The sequence below is a fragment of the Melanaphis sacchari genome, unplaced genomic scaffold (assembly GCF_002803265.2).
Source record: "Melanaphis sacchari strain LSU unplaced genomic scaffold, SCAv2.0 Contig77_pilon_pilon, whole genome shotgun sequence".
Taxonomy (NCBI): Eukaryota; Metazoa; Arthropoda; class Insecta; order Hemiptera; family Aphididae; genus Melanaphis; species Melanaphis sacchari.
Window position 1 is genome coordinate 160,915 of NW_020271547.1, and position 25,716 is coordinate 186,630.

The 25,716-nt window shown below is 23.9% G+C and overlaps 2 protein-coding genes across 3 annotated transcripts in view; one reads left to right on the plus strand and one right to left on the minus strand.

Moving 5' to 3' along the window:
* Positions 1-25,716, plus strand: part of LOC112601287 — a 79,931-nt gene that overhangs the window by 30,727 nt on the left and 23,488 nt on the right. The window lies entirely within an intron of this gene.
* Positions 22,188-24,413, minus strand: LOC112601288 (small nuclear ribonucleoprotein-associated protein B). The gene is made up of 6 exons (XM_025348814.1): positions 24,226-24,413; positions 23,533-23,626; positions 23,178-23,462; positions 22,568-22,693; positions 22,399-22,488; positions 22,188-22,327 (listed from the first exon to the last, which is right to left on the minus strand). The coding sequence occupies exons 1-6, from the start codon at positions 24,226-24,228 to the stop codon at positions 22,299-22,301; spliced, it is 627 nt and encodes a 208-aa protein (XP_025204599.1). The 5' UTR covers positions 24,229-24,413; the 3' UTR covers positions 22,188-22,298.

A 25,716-nucleotide genomic window follows, 5' to 3' on the forward strand; every position in this document is an offset into this window, starting at 1 on the left:
AGTATCACTCTACTGTACAATAGTTATTAAACGAATTACTATAATTGATATGTTCAATTTGAATTCAATAAAATATCATTGTATTCGAAAAACGATTCTGAACGAAAACGGTCCATAAGCTTATATCACTGTGTACATTTCACGATAAGTTTTTTTTATCGCTAATAAAGTTATTTATTTTACTATTACTTATTATTATTACGATAGGATAATTTTATTTATTTTTTATGTCGATATATTTTTAATATTTTCAAATAACTATAATAAAAACTTACATGAAACCTTGTACTAAATTTTCAGACTCTTAATAAAAAAATGTTGTAACAATAATTGAAAACTTAAAAAAACTGAAAATAAGTCATGCTTATACTCATAGTTTATAATTTTATAAGTTATTTAATTCAAAAAAAGTCAAAATACTTTAGATGTTTATAAAAAGAAAATAGTTTGAACATTTTGTGAAAATTTAAAAAGTCTATGGACATTTGTTTTTAATTACAACAAAATATCAGAAACAGTATAAAGAAAAATAGTTATTTTACGGACAAATATCCAAATAAATAAAAATTTGATTCCAAAAGCTCATAAAAAATGAATGTAACTTCCCGGTAAACCTTCTTTATTCTTTTTTTGTAATAACAAGAAAAACTTATCAAAATTTTAAGTGTTGTATTAAATTTTTAAATCTTTGAATAAAAAAATAATTTTCATAAGTTTTAACTATAAAATAATTTTCAAATATTTGAGATTTTATGAATATTATTAAAGTTATTATTTTTAGGTTAATAAAATAAGTTTGTGATTATGTATATTTTTTATTAGTAAATTAACAACTTATAAAAACCCTTGTATTACATTTCATACAATTTTTATCAAACAAAATATTTTTTAACAACATATTGAAAATTAAAATACCTATGATTCTTATTTTATTCTTGAATTACCACAAAACAATTTTAATAGATTTTTAACTTAATATAAAATAATAATACTTGGAGGGGGGTCATAGTTATCTAAATCTAGACAATCGTGGTTAGATTACTAGAACAGAGTTTAATTTATGCTTGAAATTAGCCAACATTTTATTTTATTAATAATAATTTACGAGGGTAAGCTGAAAATTAATGAACACGTTTTTGTAAAAAAAAGAACAGAATGTCAACAAATTAAGCAACGCACTGTTATCAAAATTTTCAACTGTTGAAAATGTTGAAATTCATCATTATTTAGAGGATCTTCATGGTGAAAATATTATTTATAAGTCTATATTAAATTGATAAATTGTATTCAAACTACAACTATCCGCAAAAAAACTCATTTTGACTGTGTTTTGGAATGCATACCAAGTTTATGTGACTGATTATATAGAGTGAGGGTTAACGGTAATTTTTTTTAAATACATGGAGATTCTAAAACACCTTTGACGTCGAGTTATTGGATTAGAGATAGTCTGACGCCAATTATCTTGAAATATGATAACATTGATAACGTACATCCACAAATCTCACCGTAGCCTAAATTTCTACAAAACCTGAAGTTGGAATAGACTCCACACTTTCTTTACTCCCCCCCCCCCCCCCCGATTGCACCTTGCTATTTTTATATTTTATTTACTCAATGTTAATCATAATATCTTGATAAATGAAAAAGTCAGTTATCACATCTTAGGTTTGAGAGAAGTCGAAAGAATTTTTTAGTAACAGGATAAAAAAACTTGTTACACGTTGTGAGAAATTTGTTATACTTTGAAAAATAAATATATGATTTTTAACCTTAAGCGTTATACTTTAATATTCTTTCTACCTGATCTTGTTATTTGTCTTTGTTTGCATTCGACAAGTATATGTACATTACTTTTTAGTGTACCCTCGTATTTTATTGACTTAAATTTCCCCAATCTAAAATAAATAAATATAACCATATTTAAATATTTTAAAGATGTAGTTATGTAGAACAAAAATCAATGTGTCCTAACTGAAATTCGAAATTTAATAAAAATATTCAAAGAGAATTACAAAAAAAAATTACTACTGTACTTGGCTGACGGCTGAAAGTAATAAATATATTGCATCAAGATACAAGTCGTATAATATTTCTTCATTATTCTAACTATTCTGAAATCTTTATATTTTTCAATTTCAGTCAGTTCTGTAAATATGTTTAATTTATTCTAATTGTTATTTGACACTCGATGAATACATAATATATGTTACAGTAAAAGTACGAATACCGATAAAACCTAGAGTACATAAAATAGTTTGGTCAAATCCCAAATGATTTTTGTAGTTTTTATTTCTAATTTGTATAAATTATGTTTGAAAAATTTTAGGATAAATAACCAGTGTTGGTGAATTTCCAAATTGTTTATTAGTTGTGTGATATTTTTTCCCTTGATTTATTCTCTTATATTAATTTCAATATTATGCATTGACTCAAAAATAATAATTATTATTATTTGAACACTAAAGTACTACGTACATTAGCTATTACTAGTATTATTAATTAATTACACACGTTTATATTATTAATGGTCAAACTGTATAGTTTATTCTAGGTTTTACCAGCAAATCCTAGATTTCACCGGTGTTCATACTTTTACCATAACATATATATGCGGCTGTCATAAATATTAATCTAGAAGATTGTCATTTTTCATGATTACATTTAATAAGCGATTACTGATTAGTACAATAAATTGTTTAAGATTTTTGAATTGATTTGTGTTAGATAAATATAAATTAACCGTATTTATAAAATATATGCAGAATAAATCAATGCATTTAATATTTATATTAAATATATATATAAACTATTTTGCACCTTATAATATAACATAATTTTTTTTCTTGATAATCAAATAGAAATAATCTAAAGCAATGCACTTCTAGTATTTTAAATGATCACCATATTTGTTATATGTAGTAAATATATTATATCTATGATTGACATTTTGTATTATGATTCATAATAATAATATTTATATGTACATGTATATATAAAAAAATATTCTTGTAAAAAGCAAAAAGGTGTGAAAATAAAATAAATAATGAATGAAAAATTTTAAAAAAGTTGATATAAACCTTATCTCCTTTAAATCTGTTTTTATTATCTTCTTTAATTCTTCGCTCAGGGCTAATCATAAAGAAACGCTTTTATTATAAGTTGGACTCTAACTGAATAAAAATTTTGGTGAAAATGAAAAAAAAATTGTTTGGTGAAAAAAAAATCTGAACGCCCTTCTGGCGACATTCCATTCTCTTCGGTCACATTATTCACTATTATTATTCCTTATATATACATTTACCATATGACAACATTTTGCATGTGAATTGAATGCAAAATTATATTTGTACTATCTTCAGGTCAAACAATAATGCCCATTTTGGTAGAAGTATTGATATTTTAGTATTCAGAATAAACTCTACGATTCATAGGAAACTTTGTCCACAACTTGAATATACTACGATATATGAAATATAGAAAACAAAAACATTTGCTGGCTATAAAATGCTTGCATTGACTTAAAATCATCCTAAATCAAAATGCCTTAAATACCTACGTACAATTTCATATATAATGTGCTTATTTTAATCCTAATCACTAAATTTGAGAACTTATTGATTGCCAGAGTTTCAAAATGCTACTTAAGCATTGGGAAAATTTTTAAAGCTAATGGAAAAAAACCTGAAGCTGTTTTGCGGTAACATTGTGATCACAGGTATAAACGACGGTCGAGGGTCCAGGAATGAGATTAAAGTTTATCCCTTTTAGGGACTATACAGCAATGATCTCATAATACTCTATATATTCGTATAATGTCTCAAGTACGGGGAACAACGCCAAAAAACCAGTGAATATTCTATTATGGTGATCTAACTGTATACAACATTTAATATTTGTGTTTTATACTAACCCCAAAACACTTAATTAATTCTATGTTCACGGTATAAATTACTGTTATAAAAAAAAAAAATTATGTTTTTATAATAGTTATAATGCAAGTATATGACACGTCACACGTCCTATATAATATAGGTATAGTAAACTAATGACTAAAAAATTATAACTAAGTAGGTGATACAAATGTAATGGTTATTTATTTCATTTAGATAGATTTAGGTTGATATTCCACAGACAAGTTATGCAAGAAATACATTTTTAAACAACACTTGAGTAAAATTATATTATGAAAATTACAATCCTGCATATACCTGCAGTTATTTACATTTTTTAATGTGCCTTTTGTATTTATGTGTATATATAATATATATATAATATTATATTACATAAAAATATATTAATTATAGTTTTATAATTTCTATTTTATTAAATATCAATTTTGTTAACTATACCAAATGTAACTAGAATACAAAGTTCCATTACATTTTGTAATTGTATTAATAAACTATAAATAACTATCAAATAAAAAAAACATTTACATAATCTATCATAATAAAATAAATGTTCTTCAAACTATTTTAAAAGTATTAATAAGTTCCACATATATTAGTCCAAGCAGAAAGTGAAAATAATATATCTGTCTTTTGTTGTTTTATCACAACAAAAAACAAAAGGATAGAATCCTACTTAGTAATGTAGTTAGACGCAATACAAAAGTTTATTTATAAATGTATAAAACGTATGCACAAAAACTTAATTTTAAATGCAATCTAAGAATTAAATTTATGTTTTAACGCTCAAAAGATCACATTTTATTGTATTAATAAAATAAAATATATTATTTATTTAAATTATAAATATATTAATCATACTCAATATTTAGTTATGCGACTATAGCTTCAAATATGTATTTCTAGCTGTATTCAATTATTATATGACTAAATAAAAAAAAAACAATACATTTTCTACTTATATTATATATTGATAATAATACAATAATATCATTCATTTTTTTTTTTTTTAAATACATTCATCGCTTCGCTCATAATCTAAAGAAAAATTTAATGTAATAATAACGCTTAAAAACCATAAGGTATGCTTTACTTTGTACTTTTAAGTATGTTTTAAATATTAAATATAAATGTACGGTTTAACCAATAGATAATTAATATTAATAGCTAATATAGGTAATATCAAAATAAATAAATGTATTATATTTTTAATGTACGCATTTAAAATTAGAAATATGTAATAACATTTATCTTTAACTAGTTATCATTAAGAAAAAAAAGATACGCTTACACTCTAAACAATTAACAATATGTACAGTGTAAACAGTAAAAAAAATTGCTTCATTAGTCGCAATAGTATTGTTTCTCTCGAATACCATAAAAATATCTCAGAATATTAATTATATAATATATTAAATACTAAATAGTATCTTCATAATACACTATTAGGAACCTGTTATACCTGTAAATGCATGAATTTTATTTCACTTTTCGTTATACCAACATTGATAGTTTTTAAAGCTATACGAATAATAATAATTTAAGTTTAAGTAGGCTGGTAACATTTAGCTTTTATTAAATATTATTTACTTATATTACTTTTCAAGTCATATACAAAAACAATAAAAACTTAAAACTGATTGTGTTAATTAAACTTCATTTAGAATGTTTTTCTAATAATTATACATAACTAGGCGTCTAAATTCAGTACAATGTGCCAAAACAAACTTTATTAGAAACACGAATTACTAATACGTGTTATGTATATTTTCATACTCTTTTTTTTTTCTATGTTATGAATATAAAAGAAATTTCAATTACTAATTCTAATTAGATATTTTTTGTGTTTTAATTTTATTTACCCATTTCTAGATAGGAATATCTGTAGAATTCGGGTCAGAAAAAGTTTTGTCGTCCACAGAGTTAATTGGCAGAGGGAACGCGCATTAAAACGATCGTTGCGATAAGCCGACTGGACGAGTCACGAGCACGATACTTTAGATTATATCGACTTTAGTTAGTAGGTCCTATACATGGTTCTGGTACTAATATAATATGATATACCTACATATATATATATATACATTATAATGTGTGCTTGTACATTAAATATATGTACCTACCCTTAAGGGGACGATAAAATCCCCAAAAGTATTTAAGTATCGATTTTTATAATATAAACACTGTTTGTATTAAATATTAGACATACAAATATTATATGTATTATATATAATATATACATAAATGTACATACAATTTATAGATAACGCAATATTGCAAAATCATTTACACCGAATTAAACATGCGTTGATATTTTCATAAAGGGTTCGTCTAGTTGAAACAGTAGGGAAGCTTAGACAATGGGTAAATGGGCAAATAACGTTCCATGTGGACTGTTAAGATATTACATTAACTAGCTATAATCACTATTATCTTATCATATTGTACAGATCTGGTTTTTGTGTTGTGAATGGATCAATTTATATGATTGCACCCGCCATATTTTTACCTAAATATAATTTACTAAGAGTGTAAATATTATCTCAACTACTGAATGTAAACTAATGAAGCATTATATATTTATAAGTACTAAGTACTGAAATAACAATTCTGAATCAGAATTTCTGATGAATATGAATACAATATACCTTCCAATAAATTACATTTTTATTACTTGACTATTAATAAAAATGTTGATATTTAACTATTATATTCGTTATAAGTACACAACAATATAAATTAAATTAAATATAATTTGCATAAACCAGTCAAAATATCGGAATTTTGATCAATATAATTGAGTAGATAATAAAAATGCAATTTATTGAAATATTGAAAGGTATATTTTTTATCCATTCCTCTTGTTTTAAAACATTACAATTCTTAAGATTAAACTTGAATAACGAAAAAGAAACAAATGAAAAAACAAAAGAAATCTAAAACTCATATAATTTATAGGATAAGGGATAAAATAGAGAATTATTGTTATAACATTATGTTATTATTTGTAAATTTTTGTTGTTGAATTATTTATCCGTGAGCTTTTTTTTTAATGAATATTTTTCTTAGGTTTTTATCCACGATTCATAAAATTTCATTGTAAAATCAATACATTCATCGCTCAGCTTCGCTCAGAATTTTAAATAAGGATAAGCATTAAGCATGCTTAGTCTAAAAAAATTCAATTAAACTAATTTTTAAATAAATATATGATTTATTTATTTTTATCTTATTCAATAAATAATAACTATTACGCAGTATAGTAGAAATTATTTAGGGTACAATTCCAGATGACATTGCAATTTTAAAAACAAAATTGTATTTCAAAACTTTTTTCATAAAAAAATAAAATAAAATAAGTTTAAAAAACGACTGTTAAATATTATCTTTTTAATACTTACACTATTATAACTATTTTAAGATAATTAAATATACCACACAATTTTTAACAATATCATTTTAAATTTAAAAGTAATGTGTTTTTTTTTTTTTAGTTTATGTACACGATAAGTAATTAATAAAATGATTCAATATTTAACTTTAAATGTAATTTTGAATAGAAAATTGAATCTTGTCTGTGTAAGAGGAAAGTGAATAGGTTCTTAGGTTAGATAAAGTTAGAGAAAAATAAAAAAAAATTTAAAAAAATTAGAAATTTTTACGTAAATTTAATTTTTGACAGCTTTTTGTTATTATTCAAAAAATAAATATTTGTAGATACTTTATATTTTAGGTTAGGTTTTCAAGTAGTTTTTTTAAGTAATATCAATGGATGCAACCTTTTAACATGCTACTTTATAACTATTTATTTTACTATTATCCAATTTTATTTTTATATTATTACGTAAACAGATTATAAATGTTCTATTTTTTTCTTCTAATTTTATTAAAAAGATACCCTTAAAAATTTAATACTTAGTTCTTATACATTAATTTATCATTGAATTTAAATTTAACACATCCATTACAGTGACCTTACTTAATGACGAGATACACTTAAAACTTACTATTCACTATTCAGGGCAACTTCCCCGATTTTAAATAATGTATTTGAACCGTTAAAAAACTCTTTTTCATATTATTCTTCATCTTTCATAAGAGTACGCATAATTTGTTAACGAACTAAGTTCAACAATTTTATTTTTATACGTCATTGTACTATTTCAAAAATTAAAATTAAAATTTTTAATAACTGTTTGTAAATTTTGGGCTTTTTTTTATAAATCACAAAATTTTTCTGTAAATAAATAGAAATATTCTTGGGTCTTTTTAAAATGAAAATTTTAGAATATTTCAATATAATGATTCTGTGGTAAAATACAAAACTACAAAAAACGACGAGTCTTGAGATCTGAGTACAATTTTTATTTAGTTATATTTATATTATTTAATTATAATAGATCACTTATTAATATGTTTGTTATATTATATGCGTCATAGTAATTACTTATATTAGGTATCTACCCATTTTATTTTTAGTTAATAAACAAAAACAAAATCTACCTAAGAAAAAAACGATAAAACAATGTAACAAAATTAGTAATTTTGCTGACACATAAGTTCTAAAATGCTACATGTAATACATAATTTAGTAAAAAGTAGTATACAATAGTAGTTATACCATATTATAAGATAGCTATAATAACTATCCCTTTTATATAAGTAATTTGTTTAAGATTTTTGCAGACATCAGTATTTAGTATATTATAAAATGGAAAATACATAGATGAATATTTAAAAACAAAACACAAAGGTAGCTTATAATACATGGATATTGAAATAATATATATTCATACCATTATTGTTCTTAATTTTTGAGTTAACAATATCTTATTGTAAATATCGTAAAATAGTGTGAATATATTCATAATATAAATAGATAATATCTTAAAATTAATCTACATATTTATACTAAAACTACATACTTTTATAAAATGTTTATAATTTTAAGTCCCCACGAATAATGTTTTTGAAGTATAACATTTATAATAATATAAACAGCACTAAAATATGTAATTTTGTTCAAATTTAAATTGCAAATAGATATAAAAAAATAATTATATTTGTATATTTTTTAAACATTTTAGTCCCAAAATGAATGACTATAAAAATTGAAGATTTCATAAATTTTTACTACAAATTACTTGTAGCTTGTAAATTTTTGTAATTTTGAGGAATTTTGTAAAAATTTGAACTTAAAATGCAAAAAAAAAAACTGAACCTATGTATTTTTAAAGATGTGTTATAACAACTTAGAGTGAAATTTTGTATTAAATTTTCAATCATTTTGACATATAAAATTTATAATAATAATTTTAAAATTAAAAAAGTCGAAAATTAGTCGTATCAATTGAATACCACAAAAGGCGACAAAATATTTTAAAAATTATATCATGTATAGTAAATTATGACAAAATGTTGTGTATAAGTAGTAAGTACCTACGGTTATTTTTTTTTAAATTAAACAAATCTGATTTTATCAAAAACTGGTTTTAAGTAAACTAAATTGATTTCGCCTAAAACTTCACATTTTTCCTTAATTTTTTGTTTAATTTTCTCAATTATTTTGAAAAATACTAAGAATTTTTAATTTTAACCTTCCTAAAGTAAAAACTAGATCCAATTTTTTTTATTTAAAACCATTTTTAAATTTGAAATTCAAAGCATTTTATTGACTATTTATTGTGTGCACATACAAAAAAAAAACACCACACATACCATGTAGAATCAATACATTCATCGCTCCGCATAGAATTTAAAATGTATATTGTCAATTAAGAGAGTATAAACTTAAAGGTAACAATAAAAATAGTAAAAATATTATTTGTTCAAAAAGTAAAGTCTATTATAATTACTTAAAACTACAAAAAAAAAAATTTTCTTAAAAATTAGTATTTTTTTAAATAATGAGTTTCCTACATTAAATGGATTGAGGGGAGGGGTATAAACAGATAAATTACTAGCACAAAAAACGTCTTGTATGATTTGTATAAATATTAAAAATTTAAAAAATAAATAAAACTATAAAAAACAAAATAATCTATGTAGATATTTAAAATCCTTTTATTTTAAATTATAATCTTTTTATATTATTTTAGATAACCCAATTATTTCTTATCATCATTTTAATTATGCATTTGTTTCTATTTTAGACCAAATTAATAACACTAATTGCTTTCTATTTTTCTTTTATATTTTTTTAAATTTAGATTCGTATGTGTCAGTTATATGCTATGTTTAACAATAATCAATAATATAATGTATACTACAATTATATTTAGTTTTTAATTACACGTGCAAGTACCTATATAATACATACCCAATAATATTAATCAACTTTAAAAATCAGTTGTTCGATACATAGTTTAAACGTGCGTATACTTATAGGTATACATTTTTTTATACATTTACATGTTTAAACTGTACAAAACAAATTAAAAAGTTTATGTAGACACCCACAATTTTATTTTACGTAAATTTACTGCAGTTCTACAACATTAATAATATTTAATGCTTTAATAAATACATTGTAGATCTATATAAACTCACTAGTTATTAAAGTATTTCAAAAATATTAAATTAATTTTACGGTATTTTTAAGGTCCAGTTAAATTTTAAATTTTAAAAGCATAACTATAATTGTTTACTTATATACTTACACCTATTTTTCAATTAAATTGTATCGTATAACTCCTTTGAAAAATACAATAGAATAGATACTCTATTATTGATTACAAGAACATATCTTTCTAATAAACTCTACTTTAATCTGTAAGTTTATTTTATATTTATATTCATGTATAAAACTAAAACTTATTTTTTAGATACATTTGTAATAATTCATTTCCATCTCGATCAAAAGAAATAAAAACTTTAAATTAAGTTTTTTACATTCAAAGAAGATAAAACCCAAGTTTTTTCTCAGTTGTTGGAAATTACTTTTATCCAAGAATTTATAGTATATATGTATATACTTTATTTATACATATTTTTTTTTGTTTTTTATCATTCCTAAATAGATACAATATTGAAAATAAAAATGATAAATTTTTATTTATGATTTCATAATTTTTGAATCTCTAAAAAATATTAAGACAATGAAATTATTTTGAAAATATTTTACATTTATCATTTATGTCAATTATTGTAAATAGAAGAAAAAAATTAATTATGTTTAATGCTATAGTAACTGAAAGTCTAAAACCTAAATTTTTTTAAATAACTTTCATTACTAACTTATAATTTTCAAACTTAAATTTAATTTAATATATTTATATGTTTATTAAAAAAAATATTATGTTATCCCTAAAACGATTAGAGTATATGATTGTGTTATTAATATGGACAAATGAACATAAGTCATCACTATGAATTATCAATATAGTATTGTCTAAGATATAAATATATATATATTATAATTTATATAATAGATTATTATATTATTAGCAAAGTATTACACCAGAAGTCGGTAATAGGCAGCCCGTGGGCCAAATCCGGCGCGTGGTAGGAAAATAATTGAACCACAAAATATTTTTTAATAATGCTGGTTTTCCGCACATAATATCGTACATCTATTTTATGATGTATTTAAAGATTGCATTGATGTTTATCATTTATCGCTTTTTACAATAATAGTAACTATAACACAACAATATTATTAATTAATAACTGAGTTTTTATAGGCCCACAAATTTTTTTTTTTACTTTTCTAGACCGTCATAGAATTTAATTGCACATTGATAAAATATTGAAATACACAATAAATCAATATTATAATCTATTATGTGTATCTTCTAGGTACCTTTTTTTTATATTTTTTTACAAAAATGTTTTAGCACACTTGGTGCTATTACAAATACTTATGTTTTACAATTGTAAGTTATATATAATAAATTATAAATTTTATAGAAGACATAGGTTAATAATGACAATAATAATTATTTGTTATCAGAGATATTATAAATTGAGAATGTAAGACATGCGCACACTATCTGTCATTAATGAAGTAGATTATCGAAAAATCATCATCATTAATACTATAAATTTGAGCACTTTGCTTTCTATTTTTCAAGTAGCTTATGAACCAACTTAGATTTGTCAAATCAATACCAAAATTAGGAAAAATATTAATTAGTTCTTTGATTAACAGTATCGAATACTTGAGCCTAATCCAGAAAAATTGCAATTACTTTCAAATTTAATTATTATCAAGAGCGTTATTTATAAAATTTATTTCGCTATATAAAGCACTGTCCGTTTCCAAGCCTGATCTTAAACCAAACTAATAATTTGAAAGAAGTTCATATGTTTCTAAAAACACTATGAGCCTGTTTTAACAATTTTTTCAGAATTTTAGAAATATTACTAAGCATAGAAATTAGTCTATAGGTTTAATTATAATCAATTTAAGTTTTTCAAGAAAAATATCATTTTTAATACTAAATCAAAGTGCTTATTATACTATTGTCTATCAACCACAACTCGCAAGTTTTAAAATCTTCACAAATATGTTTGGAGACTTGGAGGTACATTTAATCCATCTAAGTCCACATGAGTACCTATTATCTTTAAAATAATTCATTCTGTCAAATATCAGATTCTTTAATATTTTAATTGAATAGACTAATTTAAATGAATTTGAAGTAACTTTCTCATTAGGTGTAAACTGTTAACACTTTAATTTTACTAGCTACGTTGTCACCAATATTTATGAAGAATTTTTTGATTATACTAGCAATATTAAATGAGTCATTATTAACAATAAATTAATAATTCTAAAATTATCATTATTATTTTTATTTATATCTAAGGTCTTTTTAATTACCTTCCAAGTTAATTTTGGATTACCTAATTGATACCTCCTTAATTTTTTTCTCATAATATTTAACCTTTACAGTTAGTATAATTTTTGTTAATATTTGTAACCTTTTTAAAAGACGAGTAAATAACTTAAAATTCAATCCGTCTGCACAATATTTCTACCCTAAAAACCAATCATTTTTTGTGTTCGAAGTGATTAAGTAAATATATTTTAATACATCCTAATTGTCGATTCTAATTAAATTGCATTTAACGATACACTCACTATCGCATTCCGCGTTATTTCCATCCAGCAGAAGTTTCAAGGAAACAACTGTCACTATCTTTTCACTGAAAATTAAATGTTTTGCCAATTCAAATAATGTAAGGTGCTAGGTACCTATATATCAAGGAGACTGTTGTCATTTTCACTTGGCATAATATTTTTATTGTTATCTATTTTTAAATTGTTTATAGGCGTTATAATAATTTTCCCCTGACTTTTTAGTATGCCTTCCAAACTACCTAACCATTTTAACCTAACTGCAACCTAAAGCTATTTTATGTCATTCAGACAACAAAATTAAGAACTCGCATTCTGCGTCCTAAATTTCAAACATAGACCTAATGTCAGTTTTGAAGATATGAAAAACAATAGGTTACTAGCATCCAATAAGACTTCTATGACCCACAAGCTATATATTATCTATTAAAAATACTTTAAAACCGATTTGGTATCTGTTTGCACTCAATTGGCTAAAACTAAAGCAGTAAATTCCAGGCTAATAAGCAAAATTGATGTTATAGAAGAACAAAAAAGTTTTAAAAAAACTCCAGCATAGGTGATGATTCGCAACTGGTGATTACTCAAGTTTTAGAGAAAACTGTCAAAGAAAACTTTCGAATAGTGTGTGATAAAACTCATCTTCAGCGCAAATTATTGCACTCATGTTATGCTGAAATTGAACGATGAACCAAAAATGGGGAATCGAGTTGTGGATTAAATTTCAAAATAGTTCATAAAAATTTGAATCTTCCGTATCAAATTACGGAAATGTGCCATGACACCATCCATCCAATAATTCCTAGCTGTTTACCAATAAACTAGCTGAAAGTTAATAATATCTAATACTCCTACTTATTTTACTTCATGCTTTGTCTCATTCTTTGGCTTGTATGACTATAATAATTTTAATATTAATTGCATTTTTCGTCTTAAAACTGATTCTGGGAATAATGTATTTCTTTTCAAGATAAATAATTTTAAGCTAAACAAGTCAATAAATTTCTTAGTCCAATTTCTAAACAAGAATCTTCTACTCCAAATAATCGTCTAAAAATATTATATCATCAAAATGTGCGTGGATTTTGAACTAAGATTTTAATTGTAATTCTAATTTGATATTACTTCAATATGGATTATGTTTATGTGTTTACTGAAACTTTGCTTTCAGACAATATATTGAGTTTTAAATTTTTTTCCAATGATTTTTTTAGTTTTTAGGTATGATAAAAATAGTAAAAAAATTACAAACAATTTAGATTTTTAAAATACTCACAACTCATTTTAAAATAAAAATAGCCTATAGGGTTCATTGAGTAATATTCTTATTCTTAAACTTTATAATAGATCAATTCACTGTTATATTAAACAAGACAGAGTTAAATAAATTGAATAATAATAATAATTATTATTATAATTAAAATTGAAATCGAACAATTTGCTATGCCTTTGTTAGGTGGAGGCACTATTTGCGTGTATAACGTACTCTTAAACATAAAATATTTTTATGGATATGGTCACAGTCAGTTTGTAAATATAAACTTTTATAATCTTCTAACTATTCAAAAAATGCTTAATATACATAAAATCCAGCAGAATAAGCAAACAAAAAATCAAGACATCAATATAACAATATAATTATATTAGGTACAAAATACCTTTGCAATGAAAACAAAAAAATATTGAATGAAGAGGAATAGATCAAGATCTAGATAAATGAAAGAAGATTGTAATGGTGGTGAAAGCTCAAAGATTATATTAAATGCTAGATGGAGAAGATTATCATTTGTACAAGATTTATAATATTAATCAATAGATGCAATGTATATTATGTCTTTACTGTAATTATCAGCGCAAAACAAATATAAAAAAATTAGTGGATTCTCATTTAATAAAGTATTATACTCTTGAATCTAACTTATTTATTTGAATTTATTTGAGAATACTCTTCAAAGGAACCAAATAAATTAATTATATCAAATTCAACAATAACCTAACACTTAAACATACATAATTTATCAAAGCAAAACTTCTATTAAACAAATTAAATTATATTATGTTTTCTCAAATTGTAGAAATTAATTCATTTAACAGAATTTTATAAGTTTATAACAAACTAAAAAATACAAACGAAATATTATCGTAATACTAACAATTAACACGATAATTTACTTGAAACAATAATAAGCTAGTTAGAAATAACTATAAATAAAGTACGAAGGTATTATTATATATTTGCAACTGCAATCATTGGATGAAGACCAGAAGACTATAATAATATATAATTAATATAATACGCTTAAAACCATAAAAGGAACCATATACATTTTATGGTGATATAATTACCATTTAATACCTACGTTTATACGCAAGAACTATTGCATTTTTTTTTTTATCAGAATTCCATAACTATTTAAGTTTATTGACAATTTTTTCTTTGTAAACTGACATAAAGTATGAGTGATCCATAATTCATTAAATTAAGTATCTATAAGTCTAATAAACTTTCATAAAACTATAGTTGCAAACATTCTTAAAAAAGTATTCAGTACTTTTGTAGCTTTGCATTATAAAATTATAGGCTTATAATTTATAACAAAAATGTAATAATAATTTCATTAACATAAAGATGAAAAAGGATAAATAAGTACATTTAATGATGTATTTGAATTGAATACGTCCCATTGAATATACCTTATAAGTAATAAGTTATAACTATTTTAAAAAACCGATTTAACATTTTTTTGAAATAATAAAATGTTTACTATTAAAATAATCACCATGTTTAACACATATAGTAATTATCAATGAATATATAACTAGCGTTTAAATTAATAATATCAATTATTTTTTCACTAAAATAATGTATCAAATACATATCAAGAATCTAAGCTCAAAAAATTTTCAAAACAAATAAAAAATAATAATTGGTAATAAGAAATAAGAATGATTCATATTTTTAAATATAACGCTTTAAAAATTGTTGAGGATTCTGAAAGTAAATTAATTTTTTATAAGAAATATATCAAGCGTTTGCACGACGTTTGTATTTATACCTACTTACTAGATATAGTAAACATGGATGTAATTAATACTATTATTGAACTGATATATTTCATACAATATTAGATTGCAATAAAAATACTATACACTATTTTATTGTAGAATTATAAAATATATACTTTTTAATAACTTCATATCTACATTAGTATAGGTTATAACTAATAAGTAATAAGCTATAAATATTATACACAATTCAAGATGGATTATTTGAAATATGTTTCATAAATTTGTATAATACATATGTATTTTCTTGTACATTTTGTATTATTATATTTTTGTTTTGGTAACCAAAATGTTATGCGTCATATTGTATAAATTAAGGCTAACCTACAATGTGTTTACGCTAAGAAGTACCACTCAATATTTTTGTTAGATGACCTTGTATTGAAATGAAATTTTCGGGAGTAAAGAGAGAATACCAAAATATATATGTTGATACAAACTTCAAATTTTTAACACTATCTGTCCGTATTATAACTTACTTTTTTCAAAATACCAATATTGACAATACCATTTAATTATCTACAAGATCTAGGTAGAGTATTTTTAAAAAGAATTTTTGTATAAAAAATGTTTTTTATCATAAATTTAAAATTAAAAAATAATTTGTTTTGACAAAACTTAAACTATGTTCTACTTGAAAATTAAAATAATATCTTCAATATTGTTAAATAACTATTTGTATACACTAGACAGATAAGACATAAATAAACACTTATTTGTCCACTCCATTTACCAGTTGATCATATTTAATCAAAATAACAGAATCATAACAATGAAATTAATTTAGTTAGAGATTTGAAAACACTGGGATATAAATTTATTATAATCTAAGTATAAAACCTAATTCTAATATACATACTTAATTTTATCTTTTTATATATTGAATTATTTTCTCAACGATTTGTTTAATAAAAATGGATGTTTAATTTATAACTGTCAATTAAACATGTGTGATTTTAAATTATCGAATTTCCAAATTTCCCTTTTTAACAATAGATCAAATGCATGTGGTTTTAAACATCACCCAAGGCCAAAAAATATAAAATGGATACTTACTACACTTATTATAATAATATAAACTACATATAATATCACAATAACATTAATAAATAAGCACACATCTAAGTACCGAATAAAAATTAAAACAATAGAACAATTGGTTCTTAAATTAAATAAATATTTACTTATAAAATTTTAGTTAAAAAAAAAAAAAAAAATGTTTAAGGGAAATAATTTTCTAATACCTGTGATATATACTTATGCACTGTAGTCAGAATAAAAAAAAATCAAGTCTGTAAAATTAGATTATTTAATAGATCGTATACCCATATCTGCAATGACTTAAAAATGCATGCCATTACGCCAAGTCTAACATTATGTATTAAACAATAATGAATAACTGTTACAAAAAAATATTTAACTATTTAAATATAACCATTTGTAGATCATCTCAATTGTGAACGTCAAATTAAAAAATATTTTTCATTAACACAATTTGAATATATGAAGTTCAACTATCTACCTATCAGTACTTAATATAGACGTGCACACGGTAGAAGGGGACAGCTGCCTCTCCTGCGAGCTAAAATCGCGTTAATGAATTCTATTATCAATTATTATATTTCAATTTGTAATTAAATTAACTATGTATAAATTTAAAATACTTCCATCACTAATATTAATTAAACTAACTAATAACCAAAATAATATTCAATTGTATTACATGTAATAATATATTTATATATGTATATAAATATCCCCTGCCAGCAAGATCTACGCATGCCTATGGACTATTGTACCTATATATTTATTTTTGTAGAAAGATTATAGTATATTTTACTTAATGTATAGGATGTTATAAATGTACAAACATATACCTACAGTATATTATTGTTATAAATATCTATCAAATTTAAAGTTAAATGAATATAATTATTGATAAATTAGAGTAGGTAACGATGTATAAATTATAATAGGCAACAATAGAATTTAATAATTATTAATTTCTTAGCTTTGACTAAACAGGTAAACGAGTGTAAGTGAAAAGAAACTTGCAACAGCCAGTAAGTTAAAAGTATCCAAGTCAGTGGACAACTGTGTAGATATTATAATATATTATTTAGCTATAGGCATTTGTCAACCGAAGAGCGAAGACAATTAAAAATAAACTAACAAAACAACTCGACAATCACGCGCGCGTGCTTAACAGACAACTGTGTTTCGTAAGACTTCAATTAGATTTTTATTATGTTTATCATAAGGACTTACCCCGCTTCCGAAGTTCCGAGTAATAAGTACCAATAGTACCATCATTATGCGGCTCGTAAAATACTTGGCTGCAACTTGTACGCGCTTACAGCTCACATTATATCTTGCTACGCGCCGCAATCATGGAACAAATAATGACGATCGTTCACATGTTCAACTAAACATATAGTCGCGACAACCAAATCATTGAAAGCAATATAGGTAATGGGTAAATGCCCTAATAATCAAATACCTGATACCTCTAAAGTATAGAAAGCCAGTAACGCTTGAACTATATCTATCTCTTTAGTCTTTTATTGGATTTATTTACAATATTTACATAGGTACCTAAAGCTAGTTCATGTACTAATAAAATAACAATTTGTTCCATAAAATATGCTTATATTATGAATTATAATTATGAATATTTAGGTATTTAAAATACAATTTTTAGAATCCTGTAAGTGCCTAGTAGGTGTATCAATATTATAGATAAAAAAGATACCTAAGCAAGTGGGTACCGTTCTGCTGTACATTTATTATCGTTCAGGATATTATTAAAGTAACGTTAAATTTGAATTCTATAATATATCATTGTGTACGATAAACTAAGAAGAAGGGGAACTAAAGAAACTAATTCTAAGAGAAAATAGTCAATTAACTTATAAAGTTATAAGTTATATCACCAAGTACCTACGTATCATAATATGTTCTTTTTTTTGAAATAATTATTGAAGTTATTTATCTAACTTTTAGTATTACAATAAGTTGATATTTTTTTTTTTTGAAAATAATAAATTTGTTGTATTATTAGTAGGTAGGTATCTATTTAATTTTAAAATAATATAAATTTATACTATATTATTTCAAATTATATAACCCAAGATTTAATCACATCTTTTTGTAAAATGTAAACATCCTAAATCAGTAAAAATAGATTCATATTATAAATAAATAATATCTTAAAATAAATTAAAAATGTAATTATGTGTAATAAAATTTAGAATAATATAACCTAGTATTCTTGGTTGGCGAAAATACCCAGATACTAATATAGTAAATTTAATTTTTTTTTCAAAAAGATTGAATTCTAGTTTTTTTTTTTTGTATATGTTATTGAATTTATTGCAATAATGTTAGGTATTTGAATTCATTCATTTCTAATCGGTTTACGCACTGCTTTCGTTAATTATACCCCTAGGATTCAAACACAAGTCATAACGGAATTCATTCGCTTTTTAAACCTTAGGTACTTACCTATTAACTAATAGCTTATCATATTATTCGACTTCCCCAGTTCCACCGCACCCTTATTGATTCAAAACGTTCGAATATTTGAATATATTATAAATACCTACTAAATTCTTCCTGACGATTATTTCTCAAAATAAAAAGTATTTTTGTCACTTAATTCAAGATCATAACCCTTATTTAATTTAGTATTCTATAAGTTAGTTAGGTTAAATCAAAGCTACATACTTAAGTTAATTAATTATTGAACACAAGGTATTTTTTTATTTTGATAGGCTCGTTATTACGCTTTAGTGGCGACCACAGCATGAAAAGACAATTGCACTTGTGTTAATTTATATGCGTGAATTATCAATAAACAGAAAACTGTATACCACAATTTCAAATTTTGCATGACACCATTCATTGATAGATACATGATGATGATTGTACGAAACCACAGATTTATGGTTGTAATAATAGTTAGGTAGAATTTACCAAGTAGATACTCTCAAAGAATAGACCATCAAAATTTAAATAATATAATAAATGGAATTCATAGAAATCTAATGTTTAAGCAACTAAATAAAACTATTACATGTTAATTTTGAAGCAAATTATGTTTTAAATAGAGATAATGAAAAAAAGTACCAATATAGTATAACGATAAACATGTTACTGATGCGTCATTTATGCCGTACTTTGCGATGCTTAGGTCAGAACACAGGAACGTAGAATACGAGAATATATAAATCATTAATATAGCTAATTAGTCGAGTTTTGTTTGTGAAATTGAGACAACAGTCATCTCTATATTTTTAAGTAACATTTTTTAATTTGATTTACTATAGGTATAATAACCTACCTTATATATCATATAATCATAATATATTCAATCGCTTCAACTCGTACTCCGCTACACCAGTGATCTTCAAAATACTACCCTCAAAAACAGGGTTACTTAGGTGATAGTGTACTGTATAATTATAATAATATTTAGTCACATGAATAAACTTTGTAAACGTTGCTATAATATCATTTCTATTGTGTTAATTCAATTAATTAATATTTTACAATACTATTATCATTACTTGAATAAAAAAATTACCTACTTATTTATATTAAACTTAGGTAGTGAGTTAAGTGTTCTATATTTTTTATTAAACCAACATACAAAAAATTTCTTTTTTTTAAAAAAAGGGGGTTTTACTTTTTTGAAAATAGAATAAAATACTTATACCAGTTATACTCGCAACAGTAATATATAATTATGCTCTTTAAATAACTTCCAGCCTCACCCTCCACAAAAAATTGTTCCTGCAAAAGTATACAACCTCAGTTGAGAATGTATATTATTTAATGTGCACAAACAATATAATAGTCAATATAAAATGTAATATTTAATGCTTTGTTATATATATATAAATTCAATTTTCACGTTTTGTAATACTTACTAAGAAAAATACTCTACTTAGGAATATGAAATTAAAAATTTAAGTTAATTAAAAAAAGGAAACTTAAAAAATTATCATGTTAAAATATTGTAAGAAACATAACTTTATCTAATATTTTTTTTATAAATTTCATCAATAAATTTTATAAAAAAAAAATCTTTTCAAAAAAAAAATTTAGAACTTTAAGAAATACTCAAACATCACATAAAACTTAAATTTATCACTCTGGTATATTTATTTGTGAATCATTTAACACAATAATATGTAACAAGTAAAACTGTCAACAAATTTATAAATCTTCAGCTTCAGCTTTTTATAGTAAAACAGTATATTTTTGTTGAATAATCATTAAATACAATTCAACAAATCAATAAATCTAATTTTAATATTTCAAGTACAAAATCTCTGTTAATACAGTGAATATTAATTATATTTTAAGATGCAAATTTTATATATGTTTTTATATACCTATTGGCCACCACTAAAATTTTTTGGATTGTGTTTTTATAATTGGATTAAGTTCTACAATTTAAGATTAAAATTTCAATATGTATGTTTAAACCATAATAATCTTTTAAAATATTAATAAATAAAATATCAATAGTTTATTTAAGTCTTAATTGAATTTATAATTGCTACACAACACTAGAAGAAAAAAAAAGAAACATATATTTATGAAAAAATTTGGAATATAAATAAGATATATTAAAACAATTACAGAAATTTTAATTCTAAAATTAATATAATAGTTTTTTTTTTTTATTTTACAATTTATTGCAATATTTGTCTTTAATTAACTTTTTCAATTCAGTTTATATTTTATAGATGAGATAAAATTATGTCTTACAAATAATATTACAACACAATGTGTGAGCATTACACAAATTGATGTATAAATTGTAAGCAAATAAATTAATACTTACTGCTTTCATGAGGTATGGAAAAAAATTAAATTTTAGTTTTTAAAATTATACATGCAATACACACGAAAATAACTAGCAAATAAATTTCATATACTAAAAATAAAAACCAACAAAGATGAACCAAAATAAATAATCAATAAACATTGATTCTTTTGTAGATTTACCTATTCAGTTTCATACTTTATAATATATATGTATATAAATACTATTAGATAGAATCATATTGTTATTAGTAGTTATTAAATTAAAAGAATTTACAATATTAAATCAAATATGTAGTTGAATATCACTTGTTTAATAAATTGATATTACAATTGTTGAATATTATGCAGTGATTATTTATTAGTCATATCAAATCATCAGTAGATAACATTAGTATTACACACTAATATCCTCTTGGACCAGCTGGAGGACCTAAATAAAAATAATTAAATATTGACAAAATATTAATTAGTTAAATAGTTTTAATATATGCTACTACTTACCTCTCATCATAGGTGGAGGACCACGCATATTGTTGGCTGGCATTGGTGGTGGTCCACCTCGACCCATACCAGGCATTGGTGGCATACCAGCTAAAACATGATTAAAATATTAAAAAATATAATGATGTAAGTAATATAAGTTTAAAAATAATCTATATGATATGCATACCCATTATGCCTGGTGGAGGAGCCATCATTGGTGGACCTCTAATTGGTGGTTGAGCTGGCGCACCTCTAGTGGGTGCCATTGCAGCTGGTGAAGGACCACCAACACCTCTTACTGGTCCTTGTAAGCCTATTGGTATGAATAGAATAAAAAACTTAGAATTTTAAAATAAAAATCATATACATAAATAACCTGTTAAATTTCTTAACTAATTGAATTAATTATTTAAAAGAAAAACCTAACTTAAAAATATTTATTTTTGTTGTCTAACCATCATACAGTTTAGTGAATCAATCATTATAACGTGCATCGTTATCAGTGACAGCCCTACCATAAAATAAATAATTGTTTACTGATTAGTCAATGGGGGCTGAAACCTTTGGAAGTACAGAGAACACACAAGTTTCGACTGGTTTTCGTCTACTACCTGGTGTATTCTCATTTGAAAAAATAGTATAGATTCCTAGGGTCTAATTAAAAATACTACTTTCTGTTTGATCAAAATAATTATGTTAAAATTTCTTTTTAGTTAAATAAAAACCAACCTGCAGGTTTTAAAAAAAATCTATTTTTTCTAAATTTAATAAATAAATATATAATTCTATAATATTACCAGGTGTAGCTGCTGATGGTATGACAGAAGGCATTCCTCGCCCAGCAGCACGGCTAGATCCTGGACCACCCCCACCTGGCAGTGGCACTCTAGGAAGACCTTCTTCGGGTGGAGGTGGTCCTTCAATAGTTATAGATACTATATTTTGTCCACGTAATAAAACAAAACCAAGTACACGCTTTTCTTCCCTTGGTTCTGCAGGTATTGTAGGTACTTTGGCTTTACTTTTCAATCTACGAAATTCTTCACAGTCAGCCAAAATCAAGTTCATATGTTTGTCAAAGGCTGTGAAACACAAAAGTGTTAGTTAAACGATCAAATGACAAAAGTTAAAAATATAAATTGAATAAAATACCTTTAAACGTGCCAATGAACATTCTGGAATCTTGTAATATAACGCGCACTCTATAGTTGATGTGCTGCATCATCTTGTTATTCTTTGTGACAGGCTGTAAGCAATAAAAATTTAATTTCATGATAAGACACACAATGTAAAGTAAGCCCATCAATAATATATACGATCAAAATATTATCAAATATAATACATTTGTGGGTAACTAGTATAGAGAAATTGGTTAGTAACATTACTAATTTGGTGAACTATGTTAAGCGAATAAGGGCAATAAGTTGAATCTACATGTAAAATAATTGAATCATAATAAATTAAAAATTGATGACTAAAAACTTTCCAATTAATTGAATTTTTTATTACCATTAAAAGTGCTTATAAATTGTATTTTAAATAAAACTCAAAATATTTTAAAGTCAAATATATATTTATTTTCTTTAAAATTTGAGTTACTGAGACTCAACTATATTCAATTAAGTTAATAATTAACGTAAGAATTTTGAAGGGAATTTCTAAAACAAGTAGTAATAGATATAAATTGATAAAATATTACATGGTTAAATAATCAATTAAACATTGTATGAAATACTGTAGAAGTAAAATATATCGCAACATTTAGGATTTCGCAAACATAAATCGTATTACGGAATACATAAAAAGACGTCGGAAACATAATTGTTATATAATTAAAATACTCACCATTTTTGGGGCTAAAGTGTCGCACTATAGGATTACAGGACTGAACGTAAAGCGGATTTTGGAATTAGTTTATACGTTAAAAACGTACGGTTTTTGGATAAATATTGAGTACAACAGTCCGGTACTTGAAAGTTTACATAACCAGTAAACAAACGATGAAACACCGTAGACGGCACTCACAGGATGAACTGAGACGCGTATGTTGTTCGCCGCATACCGAGTTTCGGAAACGGATCGACACTCGACAGGGGTGCCAATAACAACCAATGACAAATCCATAAGAAAATATTGTGGAAATGTTTTGATACCATTATTCAAATAATATAAATATTATTAATATTATAATTATGACCTTTGCCTATTGGCTATAACTTAGAGTTGTTAGTTAGACTTCTTTACTTTTATTTTACATACTAAATTTTCTATATAGAATACTTTTTATTATTGTGTACCCACTACCTAGTTACCTAGTATCCAATTAATAAAATGTAAAAATGATTATTTTATTTTTAGTATACATTGATAAAGAAAGATGAGTATTTTAAATTACCAAAATAAATTGTAGTTCTTAAATATTTGAGGAAAAAAGGTGTCGTTTATGGTACGCAGTATAAGCCCATTTTAGGTATATAAAGGAAAGTTAAATTTTTTAAAAACACATAAAGAAACCTTCAGTTTCTCTCTTAGGAAAAATATTAAAAATTAGTACATCTAATGGTAATTGATTGTCATAAACATACTATCTACTGGATTTTGAAGTTTATAAATTTTTATCAACAAGTAACTTCTGTTTAGGCTTTGGTTTATTGTATTATGTTAAATAATAAACAGTAAAGCTTTGATAATTCGGACGAATTCATACAGAGCATCGTCCGGATTTACCGGATGGTTTTCAAAATTACCTACTCAAATGACAAAGATTTTTATTTTTAATTCTACCACCTTTATATTTATTGCACTTTAAATTACAAAAATAATTAATAGCTTAAACATAACGAATTACAAAAAGAAAAGTTTAAAATAATAGAACTTAAATATAGTAATCAGTGATTTTTTTCTGAATAATACTTTTAATTTCGAACTACAAATGTATTTGCGAACAAATGGACTTGGACCGTCCAGAAGTTCGGATTACCGTATTCACCACATTATCGTTAATTCGGACTGGCTCTATTGTAGGAGTGCTGGGGGGCAAACTTAACATGGGTTAATTGTAACACGCTGAATATTTTCTTCTATGATATACAATAATTATTATCGGTTGTATGTGCATCATTTTTCCCCCATTATTTGTCATCTTATCCTGTCATCAGTTTAGCTTTATCGTATATTGTTAATCAAATAATCAGTATAAATCTATTATTAAATTAAAAAGTGCATTTTTTTTTTACGCTGTAATATGTACTCTATTTAATTTATTATTTTCTAATAAAACCTCTAGATATTACGATTATATAATAATAAATTAACTTCTTAAGTAAGTTCATAATT